Consider the following 20098-nt stretch of genomic DNA (forward strand, 5'->3'; position numbering starts at 1 on the left):
CTACTGTACCCAAGTAGTCATCCCGTTAATGTGAAAAGACAAATGCCAGACCAAACGCTCAAAGACTCACTCAGTGCGAGAGTTCATCATGTTTACAAGTGCAGACTGAAGCGCCAAAGATCACAGGGCACCTTATTCTGTTTCAGGCTGAGGTTCCTCTTGAAGTGAGCTGCAAGGTTGCAGTCGTTCAGAAACAGTAGAACTTGACTCAAAACCTTGACATCAAAGTGACTCAAAGCTTTAAGACCATCAGCATTCTTTGTAGTGAACTAAAAATGGAGTAAATACAGCAAGGTGAGATTGCTGTAAATCATCTGTCTCTGCCCTTTAACACAGTGAGAATGGCTTCTTTCTTGTGGGTAATGTACTATTTGTGATATAAATAGCTAGTATAGAGTATGTTATTGTATAATATATGTACATCTGGATAAACTTTACCTATGCTCTTCAATATCGCATATGTTGTAGCGTCATAAACTCCACAGACACCTTATTATTCAAATTATTTAGAAACTACCAAAGACAGAAATACGCCTCATGAGTTCTGCACAACCATGCAACTACCTAACACACATGTCAACACACACACACACACACACACACACACACACACACACACACACACACACACACACACACACACACACACACACACACACACACACACACACACACACACACACACACACACACACACACACACACACACACATCATTGTGACTACAAGGGTTATGGGTTAAAAATTATCATGAGATGGATAGCTGTGCAGCAAAATAGACGAGACAGTCAGAGGTGTGTGTGTGTGTGTGTGTGTGTGTGTGTGTGTGTGTGTGTGTGTGTGTGTGTGTGTGTGTGTGTGTGTGTGTGTGTGTGTGTGTGTGTGTGTGTGTGTGTGTGTGTGTGTGCGTGCGTGCGTGCGTGCGTGCGTGTGTGTGTGTGTGTGTAGTGTGTATTGTATACAGTGTATAAAGCTCCACTGGACAGTGACAAAGAAATACAACCACTTCACAGCCTAAAATTTATATGGCTCACCTATCACTATGCTTGCATAATCAGATCCCTGCTCGTGTGCTGAAGATGTCCAATGATGGCAGCGGATACAGTAGAGATGATAAATCAGGCCAAAGTCAGTAAGAGACAGGTTCTTTCTGCTCTTTGGCTGTTAAGATCGCTTTCAAGAAGATCTGAATTATTCTCCCACTGTGATGTGGTTTCCTGAAAAAGGTTAAAATATCCTTGTATCCAGTATATACGCTCTGTGAGCTATGGTTCATTATAAATGAACCCCACAGCATTTTCAGAGTTGCATACATTTAAAATAAAAACAGCAAAAATATGAAATAGTTATATTAACCGAATGGCATGTGGAATTATGGCAACATATCTTAAAGCCATTAAATGTAGGGTGGGTGGAGATGGTGGGGCTGTGCTGTAGAAGAGAGAGTGTTTGGCTGTGAATAAAAAAATCCAGAGGGAAAAAGTAGATCTTCAATAAAGACGCATCCCTTTAGGCTCTGGAAACACTACTATTGAGTGAAGATAACTGTTCTGAAGCACAAAAAGGCCTTTACAAAGTTTATACCCCCACTCAATAGTTCTCATTTTGCTGTTACAATGAAATAAAACCATGTGGAAACAAGACGTTTTTGAAGTTACGATTCTCTATAAAGTTACACTGAAATAAATCCTCAGAATTATATTAGAGCGAAACATTTGTAAATCTTAATACAGTTTGCTTTAACAACCTCTGTATACCACCGCTCACCTCAAATCCACCCACATTAAATCAACTTAAATACCACTGACTTAGACTGAAGGTATTTTCAAAAGTTTTTAAACGTGAAGTTTTTCTTTTCACAGGTTATGGATAGATTTATCCTTCTTCAGCGAAAACAAGTCTTGAGCAGGAGTTTAGCTTTCAAAAGGATTGACGAGAGGTAGCGACTCTTTCTTTCTGTAGGGACTACTATTGCTGCATACCTACAAAAACATCCACACTTTTAAATGCATGTGAAAGCAGTGTTGGGGAATAATTAGTTTCATGTAAATACATTACAATATATATGTAACTGTAATCAGTTACAGTTATTGAGCAAAAGGAAGTAATTTGATTTCAGTTACCAGTCAACATGTTGGTGATTACAAAGCGGTAACATCAGAATATATTATTTTTTGTAAAAAGCTGATATGTAGAATATGACATTCATTGTGCTGCTGTGCATCTAGTCACCGCAAAGGAAATCCTTCTCTTCTATGTCTAGACAGGCTCCATTTATTTGGTGGTATGCACTCAAACTTTGACACTTGTTCTCTTGGTTGTTGTTTTTTTTTTTTTTTTTTTTGCACCGCCTCTCGTCTGCCAATCAAATTAATGTTCAGGCAACCACACCAAGGTGGATGGCCACGTTGATGGATAAGACGAAGAGAGCAGTACTCAGCCCTGTTTACAGTTCTTTCGTCCTTCAGCATGGACTTTACTGCAGTCAGTTGTGATTTGTGATTTGTTTTGGTGGTTGTGCTTTAAAATGAAAACATGTAAATCTTATCTCAAGTTATACTGAAGTACTTTTAGTAAAAAAAAGAAAAACCTTTTGTAAAATATGACAGCAAGCAGTGATGAGTACTGTTGAGACGTTTTTTACAGCCGTGTTTAAATTTTTTTTTTTTTTTGGGGGGGGGGGGACTTTTCAGCTTTATAGCCCAGTTACAAAATTTTAGTAATACAACAAATTATGAAATGTAATAAGTTACATGGCTTTGAAGGAATTAAAATAGTTCAATTAAATATTACTTTTTGCCAGGTTAACTCCTAACCTGTAACTCCTAACATTTCAAAAGTAACTCCGCCGTCACTGCATATGAGTCTGACAAGCACTTACAGCGGGAAGGCAGTGAAGGCAATGAAGGCAGTGAAGGCATTTTGTTTCTAGGCTCAACATTTTTGCCCATTTTATAATGTTTAAAAGGAGAAGCTTCTCCTCTCTGACTGTTCCACACGTAAAGAGCGGGAAACACACACACACGCACATGCGCGCACACACACACGCACGCACGCACACACACACACACACACACACACGCACGCACACACACACACACACGCACGCACGCACGCACGCACGCACACACACACATACACATACACATACACGCTTACACGCTTACACACTTACACTGGAAGACAATCAATGCTCTGTGACCTTCTTCAAACAGTCAGTGGTAAGTGAGTGTGGCCTGCAGCTAGAAGGTCACCAGTCAGAATTCCCAGTCTGGCTGGGAAATAATGGATGGCTAAAGTAAGTGAATGGCACTCTGGTTTTTCTTTGTAACAACCACTGATGTTCCCTGGAGGTGAAGCTGAGCCCCCAGCTGCTAAACAGTCAATAGAGGTAGACTGTAGACCTAAATGAAGGTGAAGGCAGGTCTCCTTCAAAAATATGACGAAATTCAAATAATTCTACTGCGATATATACAAACCCTGGACCACCTTTATGACCAGTTTCAGTTTAGTTTATCTCTGTTTTGTTGCTCCTCAAATCACGTTCTCATTCTCTCCTGCTGTTTCCTTTTAAATTGCACTCAGGACCCATTCTCATTATTTAATACTATCACTGCTTGTTATTGAAAAAGCTCTTCAGTCTAGACATTTACTCCGCTCCTCCGCCATTTAGATGAACCCTGGGGGCTGGGACAGATACCAGATTCTGATGGAACATGAGTATGCATTGTTTTTTTGTTTCACATCTCTCCCCCTCTAGATACATTATGTCCCTGAATCACCCTCTTCTCTATCCCCTATATGGTGTCCTTTTAATGCTGTATCTGGCTTTCTGATTGTCAAACAAGATCCCAAAGCACGTACAACATAAAATTAAACACACGTGGGATGTTCATCAAAGGCGTCCTGATAAAAATAGAAATGCTAACATTAAAAAACTCTTCCTTTTAGACTGTCAAACTAAGTGCAAAACATGAGCGCAAGTAGGTCGCTTTCGATGTGCGCGTGTGTGTGTGTGTGTGTGTGTGTGTGTGTGTGTGTGTGTGTGTGTGTGTGTGTGTCTGCATGCCTGCGTGTGTTGATGGGAGTTATTTCATCTGCATTGCATCATCACAGGGTAATAATTTGGATTTTTTTTTTTTTTTTCACTTTTCCTTTTGAAATGAGCCAAGCTGTGAATGTTTTATAAATGGGGCCTTGTGCACTGTGCTGGGAGCCTGTGGCATGGTGTGTGTGTGTGTGTGTGTGTGTGTGTGTGTGTGTGTGTGTGTGTGTGTGTGTGTGTGTGTGTGTGTGTGTGTGTGTGTGTGTGTGTGTGTGTGTGTGTGTGTGTGTGTGTGTGTGTGTGTGTGTGCATATGCAGGGCTCCCAGGGGCCCCTGATGGTTTCTAGTCTGGTGTCAGTGCTTAATAGCTGTATTTCACCACTTATCTTGTAAGTCGGGCTTTCTTTTGAAATAACTGAATAACTGAGATGTGGTTTGGTTGTTTTGGTGACTGTTTTTAAGATCGTCACACCCCAACACTGAATGAAGAGTCACAGTGTCAATACATAATTTGTATTTTTAAATAACAATTGTCAGTGGCCAAATCAGATGCATTCAGTAGTGAAGCTTCCCCCACGGGTGACAGAGTTCTGTTGGTTGCTCACCTGTGATTTACATTACTTCCTTGTAAATAACATGAAAGGATGCTAATCGGTTACCTCAGTCGTAAATCAAAAGACTACTGAGCTATTAACCTTACGTGCAGTGCAGTGCTTGGAGGTGAGTGTTGTGCTGAACTTAATGGAACAGCTCTGAATAGCAAAAGACTGGACAGTACTCCTGAACTAAAGACCATAACAATCAGTGCTGAACGTTGGGCCATGTGATGTGTTCACTTACCGTTGTATGTTTTGAAGTGCATTTGAACAATGATACATTCACCCACTGTTGTGTGTACTGCAGTGCTTTTGATTGGTGAAGTGTTGACTGACTGACATACTGTATGTAATGAAGTTTAATTAAACGGTGATCTGACTGCTAAAATTGGGAAAAAAGGTGACCAAACGGCATAATGGTGACAATGAGTCTTTAAACTGTAATGAACGCCCATCGTTCATTTCTGTTCAAAGACTCATTGTCACTCATTGTAAAGTGATGTCAGGTTACATTTTTACTGACGTGACCAAACACAGCTTGAATTATGTCTACATAACCAAATATAACTAATACGGTTTTAACTGCACCATAACAAAACCAGGGACAAATAATACATCTTTTACTCTTTTGTTTTCAAGATACTCACGTCCATGAACTCCACGTTCGCCTTGGGCCCGGTGGCCTCATTTAAGATTTTAACGGCGACAGGAATTTTCACAGTTTCACCCTCTGGGACCCAAATACCCTAAAGTAGAAACACACACAAACATAATGAGTCATTATTCTGATTGAAAACTCACAAATGTCCAGCTCACCAACATTGTTTAAAGAAAAAGATGGTATAGATCCTTGAGGAACAGGAGGAATTAATAAATTGAACATTTTTCACCCTGAATTTCTACGTTGTCAGCTTTTTAAATAAACACATTCTATATTCTCACTGGCAGAGTGTGAGAATGTACTGTATGCTGGATGATTAAGGTTATTTTGCCCTTCAAAAAGACTAAGGTAAAACTATTTAATCATTTTGAAGTATCTAATTTCAGGCAGGAATAAAGTGATGTAGCTGCTGCCAAAGTGGACAAAACAGTTAAAGGAGGAAAGATGTCAAGTGCCTTTAAACTTTCTCAGCGTTATATATACTTATATATATCTATATATGGTGGAGTCCAAGATAACTCTGATGCTTCCTGGCCACCAACAAACTGTAAGGGTCCGATGGCTCATCCACCAGACTCTGAAGTGACTATCTACTAGGTGCTTTAAATTCACCATGGGAGAGTGCAAGACATTGCTTTGAAAAAGGACATCTGCGCTCATACTCCAAAACCTCTGACCTAAAAATGTGCTATAATGTGCGTGGATGGATCTACAAAATGACCAATTATAATTTCAGGGACAGAGATTCTGTTCTTTCTAATTTCAGCTGTGTTTTTCCCTACCTCTCCCCAACCCATCATTGCACTGGTGGTGACCTCAGCTACCTCTTATTTCACTGTCACCCCAGGGGTCTGGATGTCTGCTATTACTTATTCTTTTCATCTCCCACCTCCAGCCTTCCATCTCATTTCCTGTCATTAATGATCCAGCAATCTGTCTCCTTTGTCTTCCTCTCATGATGTGAGACTGTGAAGACGATCCCACGTCATGATCTCATATTCAGTAGTACGTTAGTTTATTTGGCAAAGTACCAACTGAAATGCAAATGGTTAATATTATTTGATCTCTGTGTTTTACCTTATAAACAGTCCCAAAGGCCCCGGAGCCGAGAATCTTGACTCTTTTGAGTTCTGTTTCTTTCAGAATGCGAAGCTGAGCTTGATTGGGTGCTGTTCCGCTGGGCGTTAAAGGTTCCACCAACTGAAAACACATCCAATAACACAGAACATTTAATCAGACAGTACTACAACACCAACTACATGATGAAAGCTCCAGGCAGGGAGAGGAATAATTTTTTTCCTGTATACACAGTCATTATCTCATGTGAAAATTCAAGGAAATTGATGGAATATCAGATAACACTCATATTATTGAGTTGTTGTTACATACAATAGCTGTAAGAGAATCCTGGAAACATGTACCCAATTCATTTTCAAGACTTACAATTTGCAATAAACACACAGGCTGTTGATAAGAATGGCAAAGATGTCTGCTTTTCAAAAAACTGTGACCTAATTTCTAAGAAGTCATGCTGGGAGACTCAGCTTTTATCACAGCACAACTACAATTACCGTGGAGTTACTTGAAATTATGACTACACAGAAGTGGTTCCTCAAGAACAATCATTTTTAAAAACAGCTTAATTTAAATGCAATGCACACCTAAATACTTCAGTTGACAGTAAGGTTACAATGACGTTTTTTTTCCAACAAGATAAATTCAAATCGTGACGTTCAATTTTCATATCAGCAAAGTTAAAGTGAGACATTTAATATGTGAACAGAAGAGAGAGAGAAGATAGGTGGATGAAAAGTGAGAAAAAGATTGGGGGAATTGGATAATTGCATAGCCTGAACAGGAGTTGACACTTTTTACTGCTCAAGTGGAGGAACAAACAAATTAAATAGTAAGAGAAGGAGAGAGATTATATCTGACGAGGAAGGAAGATGTGGAGTGGGAGAGGAACTCTGGCAGAAACAACAACTAGACAGCGATGGAGAAGCGAACTGCTGAATTAGTCAGAGGATGCAAAAGCATAAATGAGGGGGCAATAAAAGGAGAATTGCAGAAAAGAGGTGGTAAATTAGAGAGGGAGGGAGGGAAGAGAGAGGAAAACAGAGAGAGTGTAAATCAGCCTGGCTGTGGTCGGCAGCTTCTGTCCCTCTGGCTTATGGTTACCATTTGATTAAAAACAATAGCCATTCTTCATTTAAATGGAATAACAAATCAGCTTATGCAGGGTGGAGACAAGAAGGGGGTGCGCTCGACAAACACACACAAGACAATACAGTTGTCTTTAAAATGATCCACCCGCACACAAACACAAATGCAAAAACAGCACCCTATGCTATCTGACTGTGCTGGGAGCTGTCCAGCATTAGTGGTGCTGAAGATGTCGAGACTGTGTAGCATCCACAGAATAGAACAGTGTAACTGTCCACCCTCTTGCTCTACAAGACAGTGCTGGAACCAAATCAAAAACCGTGCAGTCACACAAACCATTTACACAATTCTACATTTATTCCACAATTGCTTGATCGCAATTATTTGAGCTGACCACAATCATTTTGCATAATCGTTTCCATTCATCTGTATAAAAACAGCAGGATGATACGAACAAAAATGTCATATTTCTGTCACATTTTCTACCACGTGTTTTACCGATCGAGGTTTAAATGAAGCCATCTTGTTGCGCCCCTTTTTCTACTCTCGTTTAAAAACACGATTGGGGAATTAGCACCTCCAACTATTTATCTCGAGGTGCTTAACTTAACTAATATTGGACTGACCACATTTTGATGAGCATCTACTGCAATGGAGTTGCAAAGCCAAACACCACAGCCAATATATGACTTTTCATAAAATGTACATTACGTGTAATCTGAAACTATGAAGAGGCTTAGATTACAATGATGGCATAAAATGAACAGAGAAAGACTTATAAATCGTTAATTGCAATTATTTGATTGACAATTATCATCAATTAAAATGTGAGGATGTTGACAGCCCTAGTTCTGGCATTAACAGACCTGCTTAAAAAGACACTAAACTCCCAACTTTAAGAGGTAAAATGGTGAGGGGATGTGCTGTCTAGTCTACAGGCTCAAATATACTGCATGTTGCGGCCTCTAGTAAAGCTACAATTACTGTGGTGGCCCATTCAAACTGTGAAAGCATTAAACTCATGGTTGGTGAGTGTCCCCTCTGATAGTTGAAAGTATCCAAAATTGGGTACAGAAGAACTTTTGTAAATGCGAGATTTCCGTTTTTGATTTTAAATACATTTGCAAGTTTTACACATTTTCTAAAGAGTGTCGATTTATGGTCAAAACATTTTATTTTCGCAATTTGAAATGAAATCAAAGTGTGTACAAAGCAAAGTGAAAGTTTCTGAATCATTTCTAAATCCAGGGTATGTAAAACGCAAATGTTTTCCTGTCTGAAAACATTTCTGAGATTGCTCATTTTACGGACACATAATTGAGTGATCTCTACAGGATGGATGTGAAAGTGATGTGCAGCATCTTAAGCCTCACTAGTATATGTTTTTAGACTTAATTTTATAATATTTAACTATCGTCCAACACGCACAACAGGATTTGCACCGTAACAAGATAAAATACATACATGAATAAAGAAATCTTTAACGATTAACGATTAAAAAGGAATTCTCTTTTTTGGTGCCAGGAAACAAATGCAGGCAGTACGATCTCAATCAGAGCATTATAAGTACTCATTTTGAAATCTTAGGCTTTCATTTCCACTTCCGCACCATCCTTCTGTTTCTTTTTATAACCTTGGTATTTTTGAGTATCTCATTACAGTGTGGCCCTGTAAGTGTAGTTCTCATTATTTGAAGGTAAGAAAATGTCTAAGCTGATGTTAACATCATGTTGACTATATATTGTGTGAAAATAATTCTATCTGAATATATCTATGAAAACAAAACATATATACTTATGTAAGTACAGTGAGAATATAAGTGGGGCCCAGATGTAAGAGTAATTCAGTATGATAGAGGAAGAATGATAGACTGTATTCCATCAGTGCTATTATGTCAAGATACTTCACTGATACTCATGTGCTCTAAAGAGAGAGAAAGCAGTAAAACAAAACCTTATTCTCAATGTAGACACACAAGTGCATTAGATGATGTACTCGTTTTGTTTTAACACAAAGGAAGAGTGCTTTCTCCTCTTCTAATGGTATGGTCCCTTCCCTCTTCTGAGAAGAAGTGTCCTTTCCAATATACTATGGCAAAGTCAACACCCGAGCCTCTGAAACTTTCTCAACTTTGGCAAATTCAATTTGGAAACATGAGGTCTGAATCTTTTTCTTTCTTTTTCAGTGTGAATTTTCTATTCACTCACAGCTACACAAACAATTACTGACAAAAAATGTAATCAAAGAAATTTAGACAAACGTCCTTCGACATTTCCTTTGATCAAATGTTTCTTCAAAATTGACACTATGCTGACCCTAGAGACTTTATGTAAAATCCAGACCAGTGAAATCCGTCAAATATACGAGGCTGGGTCAATTCTGAGACTGCTCCTGTTGCGACCACGACCGATGCGCAGCACCACTGTGTGTATCGAACAGGAGGAAGCTTTAACTCAAATAAGTAATTGTTGCAAATTTCGTTGCTTGTTCAAAATTAGCACCCGAGTTACGCACGTTTTTGTGAGGGCATGTTGGTGCACACCGCAATTTTCTGTGGTCCTGACCAGAGGGCACACGTCAAATCTTCTGTCAAACTCTGGACATCTGCAACAGTAAATGCTTCAGGAAGCCTAAGGCAATGAAGAAATATGCCTGGAGGTGTTTGAGTGACATTGGCGTTTCCAAGGGAGGCACTGTCTAAAACCAGGTGAGGTTGTGCACCGTGACTTTGCATAGAACATCTCAGAAGCACCCGGATCACTACTCACAAAATCATTTGTAACTCAGGTGCTGATTTTGATCAAGTAAAGAAAGTTGGAGTACTTACTCATGAAGGTTACAGCTTTTCTGTACTCTGTGGACATCGAGTTACTGCACAGCGTTCGTGCGCAACAGGAGCAGTCTTGGAACTTATTGAATCACCCTCGTAATTCTGCTCGTCTTTGATTGAAGAATTCTACTATTTTTATGATTTCATAGAAATCCTTGGTACATACGTTCCTATAGTTTTTTCCACATTCTATATCTTCATTTATTTCTTTAAATTCTCCAAAACTATATTGAAATCATTTGACCAATTTGATACAATACCAAATGGTAATACTGTGTGGACTGCAAGTAGATTTCTTGAGAATTGGATTCACTTTGGTTACAGTATGTCTTCTGCTTCTCATTATCGTTCTGTGTAACCCACTGCAATTTTTCCCTCTATTCAACATTTACTGTCCTGCTTACCTCTGTCTCCAGGAAGCGCCGAAGGGCCCTCTTCTTCTTAATGTTCTTCCGGCGCACAGACACTGCTATGCTCAGTACCATGATCACCAACATGAAGAGGCCACCGATCACCCCCGCTGCAATCAGAGGGGTTCTGAGGACAAGAAAATAGAGTGGGAGTAGGAGGAATATGAGTAGATGGAGGGCGGGACACACAACATGAGATGACAGAAGGGGGTGCAGAATGAGCAGGTAGAATACCAGTACAGAGGATGAGGCCAATAAAAAATACAAGCATCACGTTCATACACACACGCACACACAATCAAGAAAACACATGGACAAACAAACCGAAAACATGATTGTAAAGTGAATGTGTATGTGGGCGATCCTTAAAAATCCCCTTCACGTTCGGCTGTTGGTCTATTTTTCCACCAAGCTTGATCTGGTAACAAATATCACTCCATGGCCTCTTATTAAAATTGAGGCTGAGATCAAAAACATGGAAATCACCATCATAGTGAATTCTCAATACTCATGACTCTGCCTTAAATCAGTCGGGGAAAAAAGGCTGTTTTTCAGAAGTGCAGACTGCAAGGATATACCCCATGAAATGTTATCTCAGTCAGTCGTCTTTATGGGAAGTGAAGAATGCTGTATCTCCCCCACATCTCTATCTTTGGCTGCACATGGAGAAAATCACTATACTTAACTGCAAGAGTGGCATCAATCCTCTCAACTAACGCTCAGCAAGACAGCGAAAGAGTGGACTCCACCAAATGCCAACCTATCGTTTAAACAAATTGAACGTAGAATGGTAATTGCTATTATTTTTTTTTATAATAGTGGTAACTTTAAAAATAGTCATTAGCTAATTTATGGACGCCGTAAAAGCAATATCATTAAATTTCAGAGCAGCGAAATGAAGTTTGTTTGTCTGCCATGTATGTGTGTGTGTGTGCCCATATGAATCCCTTGAGTGAGAAGACAGCTGATGGCCAGTGATCAAAGGCATACAGAAGCTACAAATAGTCACATATCAGTAAGCGAGTGTGGCCACAGACAATTTTACACAATACCAAATGTCATTTTAGCATCGTGATATACAGTAGATGTCCAATTCATTCCATATGCTCCACTTCAGTAGTCTTTCCAGCCGACATTAACATGTCCCCCGAGTGTTCGCATGAAACTCAGCCGTGCTATAAATACACTCGAGACGAACACTTCTAAAGATCACCCAGTAAGCCACCTTTGCACATGACCACGGATGCATTTGAACAGATTAAATGCAATCTTTCTGCACCATTACAATCTAGAAAATAATAAACGAATCACATGTGGAGCCAATCAGGAAGGCTGAGATAATCTTGAATTAAATGAAAAAAGATACCTCCAAACGGGAACATGTTAGATGAGCTATTAGTCAGCTTTATCAGACAAAATATTACATGAGGAAGTGACAGGAAGTGATTAATCCAGCTTAACCAGATATGCACACAATCCCTGCACAAGATGTGAGTTAATGCCAGGTGGAACAATGGCCTTAGAAGGCTTTGTGTAATCACATATTTCTGATAAGACACTTTCAGCTGCGCTAAAAAAATAAAAATACTTCCAACAGGTAACAGATTTACAACACGTGTGACACTTCAGAACAGGCAGCTAAACCTGATAGCTGTGGCCGGGATACAGCTGAATCCCAGCCGGAGCTATCGGAGATCTGATAAGAGGTGATCGGTTCGCAAGGTTGGCTGATAACTACACCCCCCTCCCCAATCTGCTGCAGTTCCCCTTCATCCTGGTGCCAGTGTCCCAAATACTGTTTCAGGAGGAGATGGGTGGAGTTTGATCACAAGTGGTAGTGAATATTGATAAGTAAATACCAAGGAGAAGATGTCTAATACTTGACTGATTATTTATCTTTGGATTTAATTTATTCACAAATACAAACATGTGTTCAATTGTCTAAATATGCATTCATATTTTAAATCTGTGTCACACATTGACTTTTATCATGACTCTGTTCTTTTGAAGATTTCCTGAAGTGTTGGCAGGTTCTTTTAACTCCCAGCTTTAAAAAAAAAATGTTTTTAAATGTTTAATCATTCCCTTAATGCTACCCAACAATTCTCAGCTCCACTTGCTGCCAAACTGATTCCCTTATAAAGTCTTGAATCCATTCGCTGTAAACTCTGAGCAGCATTTTCTCTCTCCTCCTCACAAAAAAAACCTGAAGTGCTATCAATTTATCAAGAACCAGGCAAACCGCTTGTGCGCACACACACACACACACACACACACACACACACACACACACACACACACACACACACACACACACACACACACACACACACACACACACACACACACACACACACACACACACACACACACACACACACACACACACACACACACACACACACACACACACACACACACACACACACACACGCAGAAATGCATGCACGGAGAGGCATTAAGGACACTAACAGGGATTTTGTGCCTTTCAGCGAGCCATTAATCAGAGATGTTGCTTATTGTGATTCCTTTGTGTAGCTGTGTGCTGCTGTGTAGGTGTGTTTGTATGCAGGCACTCCCCCCCCAAAAAAGGCAATTTTTTTGTACCTGTCCATCCAGCCAATGCAGTCTTGAAGTCGTGGTCCAATGCACCTAAGTAGAGAAAACAGGACACGAAAATAGTCAAGCAACAGTTCAAAGATTGTGTCTATAAATGTTGACTTTGAAGTGAGTGGAGCAAAGCAACAACAAGCAGGCAGTTTAAATATGCTGCAATGTGTTGATTTTAAATTAGGAATTGTTCAGAGATATTTTGGTTTATCGATGTCAAACATATGTCAAGACAGCACTATGATGGCTTTGTATGCTTAGCTCATCGTGCCTGCAGGTAAACTTGAAATGTGAAATGAGTTCTGAACTAGAGCCTCGTTAGATCTTCTTCAGCTTCACGCTCAAACTCAGCGAGAGTTCAGTGACAGGTTACAAAGCTACACTGTCTTCTGATGAAAAGCAAAGATCTCTGCTGGAAACCCCACCAGTCGCCCTGCGTTAATGTTTCAAGCCTCCCATGTGCAGTGTGCGTTTGTGGCATCACATGCCACATATTGTACACTTGCTCCGGAATGTAGCGTCTCTTTTAGATGTTTGGAAGTCTCCCTATCTGTTTCTTTCCCTCTCCCTCTCCCTTCCTATCCTCTCCGTCAGCTTGTTTTTTTGAGAGGGGGACCTGCTTATGAAGCTGTACCTGTGACAAAGTGTCAGCCTGGTGTTTTCCATTTACGACTACATTGTTATGCTCAGGCGAGCTGGAGGCTGTCACTCGGGAGAGGTGAAATGACACACGAGGAAGGGACATAAACTCCCTGTGGAGTTAAATAGAAAGTGATATCTTGGCAAACCTCGTTGAATGTTACTTGAGCGATCAGCGGCTATTGGGCGGTGGAGAGGGTACTTCGTTGACGCCTCTCACTTCTTGTTACTCCTATTTCATATTCTCTGCTTCCCTTCTCTATTTATCTCACTTATCTTTCAAGATATTGGGAGTATAATTTTATGTTTGTGGGATGCAGATAGTGGGAGCTTGGTGCGCAAGTGAATTTCACTATTCATATAAAAGTCAAATTCCCCTGCAGTGAGTGAGGAGATAACGCAAGAATTACTGTGTATTACAGACAGTTTTTAAAGAGGCACAGCAAAATTCATTCACGTGTCCTTGTGAAAGAGTCAGTACTAGAAAACTGGTCATATAGTGACTACTTGTGTGGAGGGTCAGTAAGCTTCTGCAGCAGATCTGCACACATGCGGGCAAATCCACAGATTGTGAGATTGTTGTACAGAGATTATTATTATTTTTTTTAAACTGGAGTGCCTAGGCCTTTAGGGTTTGGTTCAGGACTGGGTTTAGGGCAAGGCTTATGTGTTTAGCATTAGCTAATGACAGATAATGTAAAGTTTGGAATTTAGATTTGGCTGGAAAACTAAAACGAAGTTTAGATTACTTGATTTTTCTCAGAATAAGCAATCATTCTCTAAAATTAGTTTGGGTTACAAATAGTAGAAATATGGCATATATTTTGGTTTGCTCCTTTTACTTGGTATCATCAAGTGTAAGGATGAAAACACTGGAAGCCACTGCTGTTTGCTTCAATTAATCTTTTACAGGTTGGACTGTGATTTACTATTTTTGTAACGTGTCCTTTGCCTGGCTGAACTTACCCTTGGGTGCAGTTGGCATGGCAGGGATGGCATTCATTATTGACTTCGGCGTACTTGAAGATGAAGCTGTTCGCACCTTGCAAGCCATCGGGACACTTTTCCACACAGTTTGGACCATCCTTGAAATGAAGACATTTCACACAATGCTCTGGGCCCTGTGGACAGCGGAAAAAGAAAAGAAAAGAAACAAAAATGTCAGATGTCTATTTTCATTTTGAAAACCTGGTCTGTATGATGAATGTCCGGATGAGTCAGAACATGTTACAGCACAATTTCAACAGTAATGGTAATGGATGACTTGCTTCAAAAACAGACAAACGTTTCCATTAGGTAGGAGTCATGAAGACTCCCACATACTGACAAGAATTACCTGGAAACATTGGTTTCTATATGACTGCTGAGTGTGTAAATGAAAACATGTTTTTGCAGCAGGTTCAATTATTATTGTTGAATCTATCTTGGTCTAGGCAGCTTCCTCTCAGGTTTTTCGGTGACCATTTTTGCTTCAAGTCTATTCCCAACTTCCTTTGGCAGGTAGAGAATATACAGCAGCCAAACCTGACATCCATAAGTCAGGCATAAAGGACAAATCTGTAGTCTCACAGGTTTGGGGATGTCTGCTGCAGTCTCAGTCAGTCAGTCTATAGAGTGATTGATCGCTCTATTTATACACTAACAACTTATGGCTAAGTACGGCTACTTTTCACAGATAAAACTGTTGTACTTGCATCTGTGCGGCAGTGAAAGCTTCAGAGTGAAAGAGAGATAACAGGAGGCAAAAGACAGAAGGTGAAAGTGATGAGAGATGAATAAAGTAAAACAAAACAACAAACAAAAAAAAACACTATCAAGTAATAAGGGAAGTGTAGGAGAAGAGTGTGGACGTGGATGCAGAGGAGAGAGACACTAAGAGTGAGTGAGATATAGCAAGAAAAAGCGTGACAGAGAGAGAGAGAGAGAGAAAAGAGGAACAGGAGGGAGAAAGCAGACGAGACGCATAAAGCAGTGTGAGCAGAGCAGGCAGATAATAACCATCGCTCACAGCACACACAATGACCATAACAATCCGCCTAGAACAGGATTTATGGAGCTAATATAGGCGAGGGAGGTGGGAAGGGGGAGGAGAGGAAGCTCTCCCAGACAGGCCTCGTAACATCAGCAGGCCTGAAGAACATCTCACTGACAAACAACACACACACACACACACACACACACACACACACACACACACACACACACACACACACACACACACACACACACACACACACACACACACACACACACACACACACACACACACACACACACACACACACACACACACACACACACATAAACACAAGAAATGGAAATCAAATCACAAACCATACCTTGGAGTCACAGAAACAATAAGGATGTCCAAATTGCACACAGACACAATAATTAACAGATACACATACATTAACACACATTGTATACTTGACAAACACAGCTGAGAAACACACACACACACACACACACACACACACACACACACACACACACACACACACACACACACACACACACACACACACACACACACACACACACTGCTCACTAAGTAAGGAGCCACTATGACAAAATGATGATAGCGAAGGCAGATCACTATCCTATGACAAGTGGAAGAGTGTGTGTAAGTGTGTGTTCATACAAAACCCAAAGTAGTGTTTTGTAGGGGCCTGCATGCACAAATATGTGTGTGTGTGTGTGTGTGTGTGTGTGTGTGTGTGTGTGTGTGTGTGTGTGTGTGTGTGTGTGTGTGTGTGTGTGTGTGTGTGTGTGTGTGTGTGTGTGTATGAGTGTCTATACACTGATGCCTCTACGTGTGCTCTTTACAGCTTGTGTGGGTATGTGTGTGAACATGTATTCACCCTGGTATAATTATGCAAATTGAAAGTCTCGCTGCTCTTGCTGGCTTTAGCGTTAAGCCTGGCACTTCGCTTTTATGAGTGTCTTCCCACCCGTGGCTATTTGCGTGTGTGTATGTGTCTGCAAGTCTCATCACATCAGCCAGCAAATGATGTGACAGAGCAAGCAAACAGTGTTTGGTCCAGCAGGATATTTGGGCAACCAAAGCTCCCTGCTGTACATTTAAATTGGTCTGCTTGTGTGCTTAACACTGAAGTTTGTGTGTGATGTATGTATGTGTAAAATAATTGTTGCTTTTCTTCTTTACACGAGGATTGGAGGGTGGATTGACCAATAAAGGTCTAAAAGATGTCAGAGCTTCAAAAAATTGTGTGTAATGACATAAAAGTAGAAGTCCTCCAACTCATATGACCATATACATAATCTGTTCCTACTCTAACAAAATACGACACACAGGAGCGTTTTCTAAATTACAGCCTCTGGTAAGGTTTCAGAACAAAAACCACTTAGGGTTATGAAAACTTTGTCGTCATGGCAACAGTAAACGTGGTTTTAAAAGACGGTGGTTGGAAATGGGAAGCAAACATCAGTTTCCTGCATCCAAGTTCACTATTGTACAGTATGGAACCATCTGCCAAACCCTTCTCACATTATATAGACGCCATTTGAACTTAAAATGTAACAGTAAATCGTAATAAGCTGCTTGTGCAAAATATTTTTGGAGTTATATGTGTGTGTCCATTACGGTGTGTTCAGACAAAACGCGAAGCAAATTATTCCCACGGCGTGATAACATACAAAGTCAATGCAGTGACGCGAATGTCTGCGAATTTGCACCAGGCGTCTCTAAAAGATGAAAATTCACGTGAGTTGAAAATATTTAACTCAAGTGGCCGTACTCGCGCGAGTAATGTGAGGCACAATTTTGCTCTGTGTTTGGTCTGAACACGCAATTATGCTCATACATGGCCACTGCATATTACCTGAGAGAGAAGTAACATATGTCAATCTCAAACATGACGTGAAGAGGGGGATGTTGTCATCAAACAAAGCTGACCTTTGCATTAGCTGTCATTTGCAGAAGACTAAGGTACCTCAGATACCTGAGCTGGACTCAAGCTTTTAGTGCCTGTTGTGAAATGTAAGCACGCTGCACTCTACTCCTCTTTTAGTAAAGACGCCAGAATAGATGAGCTTGCTGGGGATGATGAGCAGGTCAAGTGTGTTTGTACCACTGATCAACGACTGCAACCGCTCCAGATCTGCCATCATCACCTATTCTGTCCACAACGTAGCCTGTATTTATGCAAACTGTCAGATCTCCGATCTCTCTCCGCAGAGGGCATTAGGCCTATCAAATCACTGTGTGTAAGCTGTAATGTAATTGCTATGGGCTCTGTGGCTATAACATGATTGCTGTAATCCATTTGTGTGCCTGTGCCGCACATGTGACGTCGACACAAGGTCCAACAGGTTACCCTGGGACATTTCCATTATACACGGCTCTACAAGGTACATGCGCATGCTAACACACACACACACACACACACACACACACACACACACACACACACACACACACACACACACACACACACACACACACACACACACACACACACACACACACACACACACACACACACACACACACACACACACACACACACACACCACACACACACACACACGTTCAGTACTTGTGCATGGAAATAAAACTGTGCTGAAAAACAACAAGGTTATTGAATGCAACCATATACAAACGTCAAGGCTTTTCAGGGAAAATCTATATAATAATGTCAACACAGACCAAAGAAGACAACAAAGATGTGGACGCAACCTCTACTGAGTTTCCATTCCCTCTAATTAACTAGTTGAAATATCATTTTTGAGTGCACAGTGGCCATTATAAGTCTGTGATCCCTTTGTTTCTCAAAATACTAGAATTAATTTACAGGTCTTTGTACCCACTTTACAGCAGCCACCTTCCCATCGCTTGTCTAAGAAAGCCAGGTGCAGGACTGTCAAGTATCAAGTGGATAGCCAAGACAATCAAAGCAACAAATCTCCTCCAATAACAAGAAAAACTCTCCACTCAAGCCAACAACCACTGATGTGCTAACTTTGGTGTTTGCTTCCCACGCTTGGACACTCACACACAAACATTAGAGGTTTTGGGGGAGAAAAAAGTTCCACATTTCTGAACTATATTGAGAAAACTATCCGACAGCGTGTGATGGGACACAAAAGACAGCACATGGCCCCTCTGGCTTGCATCTGTCGCAAATCATCCCTCTCTATCAAACAGCGAGATAAGATTTTAAGAGAAAGCACAGGGTCAGGGGCCCCATGTGGCTGTGGGTGTAGTGTTCACACGAGGCAGACGGAAATGAAGGTCAGGGATTTCTTTTTTTTTTTCATTGCATTTTTTTTTATGTGCAGCTGCTGCCAAACAATCTTTCAACAAGGTCCTATAAAAACTAGTGCAAAGCAAAAGTTTGTCGGGAGTACAAATATCTTTCAGTTAAAGAAAACATATAGAACAATTACTGACAGGAAAACAAAGACTGAAGACTTACTGTCCCTGCATGAATGTTTGATGGTTTACAAAAATTTAAAAAAAACAGAATCATACAAGGACACAAATGTACACGTTAAATATCAACCCACAGCAAATGAATGTGCTAAATAATGATGATCTTAGCTTAAGCAATCAGTTTTATCTTTGAGCCACAACATGAGAAATAATCAATAGCCGAGCTGGAAGGTACACTTTGATTACTAATATAACAATTAATCATATTTCTAAGACGACCACAGGGAATGTCTGCAGCTCTGAGTCATCTGGTTTGTGGTGAGTGAAGCGATACTTTAATCTCAAGCGCTTTTGTTTGGGAGGCCAAACACAGAAACCAAAGATTTGACCTTTTACAGCTGATTCAGCTTTTACTGCATCTGGATGAATTAATTGTTGGTTTTTGACTGAAGTTTTGCAATAGGAGTTGTTGACAATAAAAAAAAGTATAGGATATCATTTGGTTCATCCTGAATTTGAATGAAAGTATGCTTACCTGATTTGATCTCAGTACTTTTTTCACCCCTGATGTTTCAATGTAAATGAAAATGTTACCTTAAAATAACAGTCATGACCACATGTCATGTCACCAATATGACCACATATATCGAGGCCAAAATCCACAGTCTTTGCTTTGTGTGAAGATGTGTTTTGATTAAACTGGGTAAATGTAAGACTTTAGCAGTCTAAGTTAGTCAAATAGTATATATT

General features: G+C 40.3%; 1 protein-coding gene across 1 annotated transcript in view; it reads right to left on the reverse strand.

The window, feature by feature from the left end:
* The window catches only part of LOC138620899 (receptor tyrosine-protein kinase erbB-4-like), a 299444-nt gene that overhangs the window by 52982 nt on the left and 226364 nt on the right, over positions 1-20098 (reverse strand). Inside the window, exons 15-19 of the mRNA XM_069698538.1 lie at positions 14920-15074; positions 13312-13356; positions 10699-10831; positions 6379-6501; positions 5288-5386 (exon numbers count right to left, since the gene is read on the reverse strand). Coding sequence (XP_069554639.1) covers positions 5288-5386; positions 6379-6501; positions 10699-10831; positions 13312-13356; positions 14920-15074 — 555 coding nt within the window. The remainder of the gene's footprint in view (positions 1-5287; positions 5387-6378; positions 6502-10698; positions 10832-13311; positions 13357-14919; positions 15075-20098) is intronic.

This window comes from Brachyistius frenatus, unplaced genomic scaffold, assembly GCF_029030835.1.
Source record: "Brachyistius frenatus isolate BFR_SWC_R1_liver_20210118 unplaced genomic scaffold, ASM2903083v1 Contig_27, whole genome shotgun sequence".
NCBI classification, from domain to species: domain Eukaryota; kingdom Metazoa; phylum Chordata; class Actinopteri; family Embiotocidae; genus Brachyistius; species Brachyistius frenatus.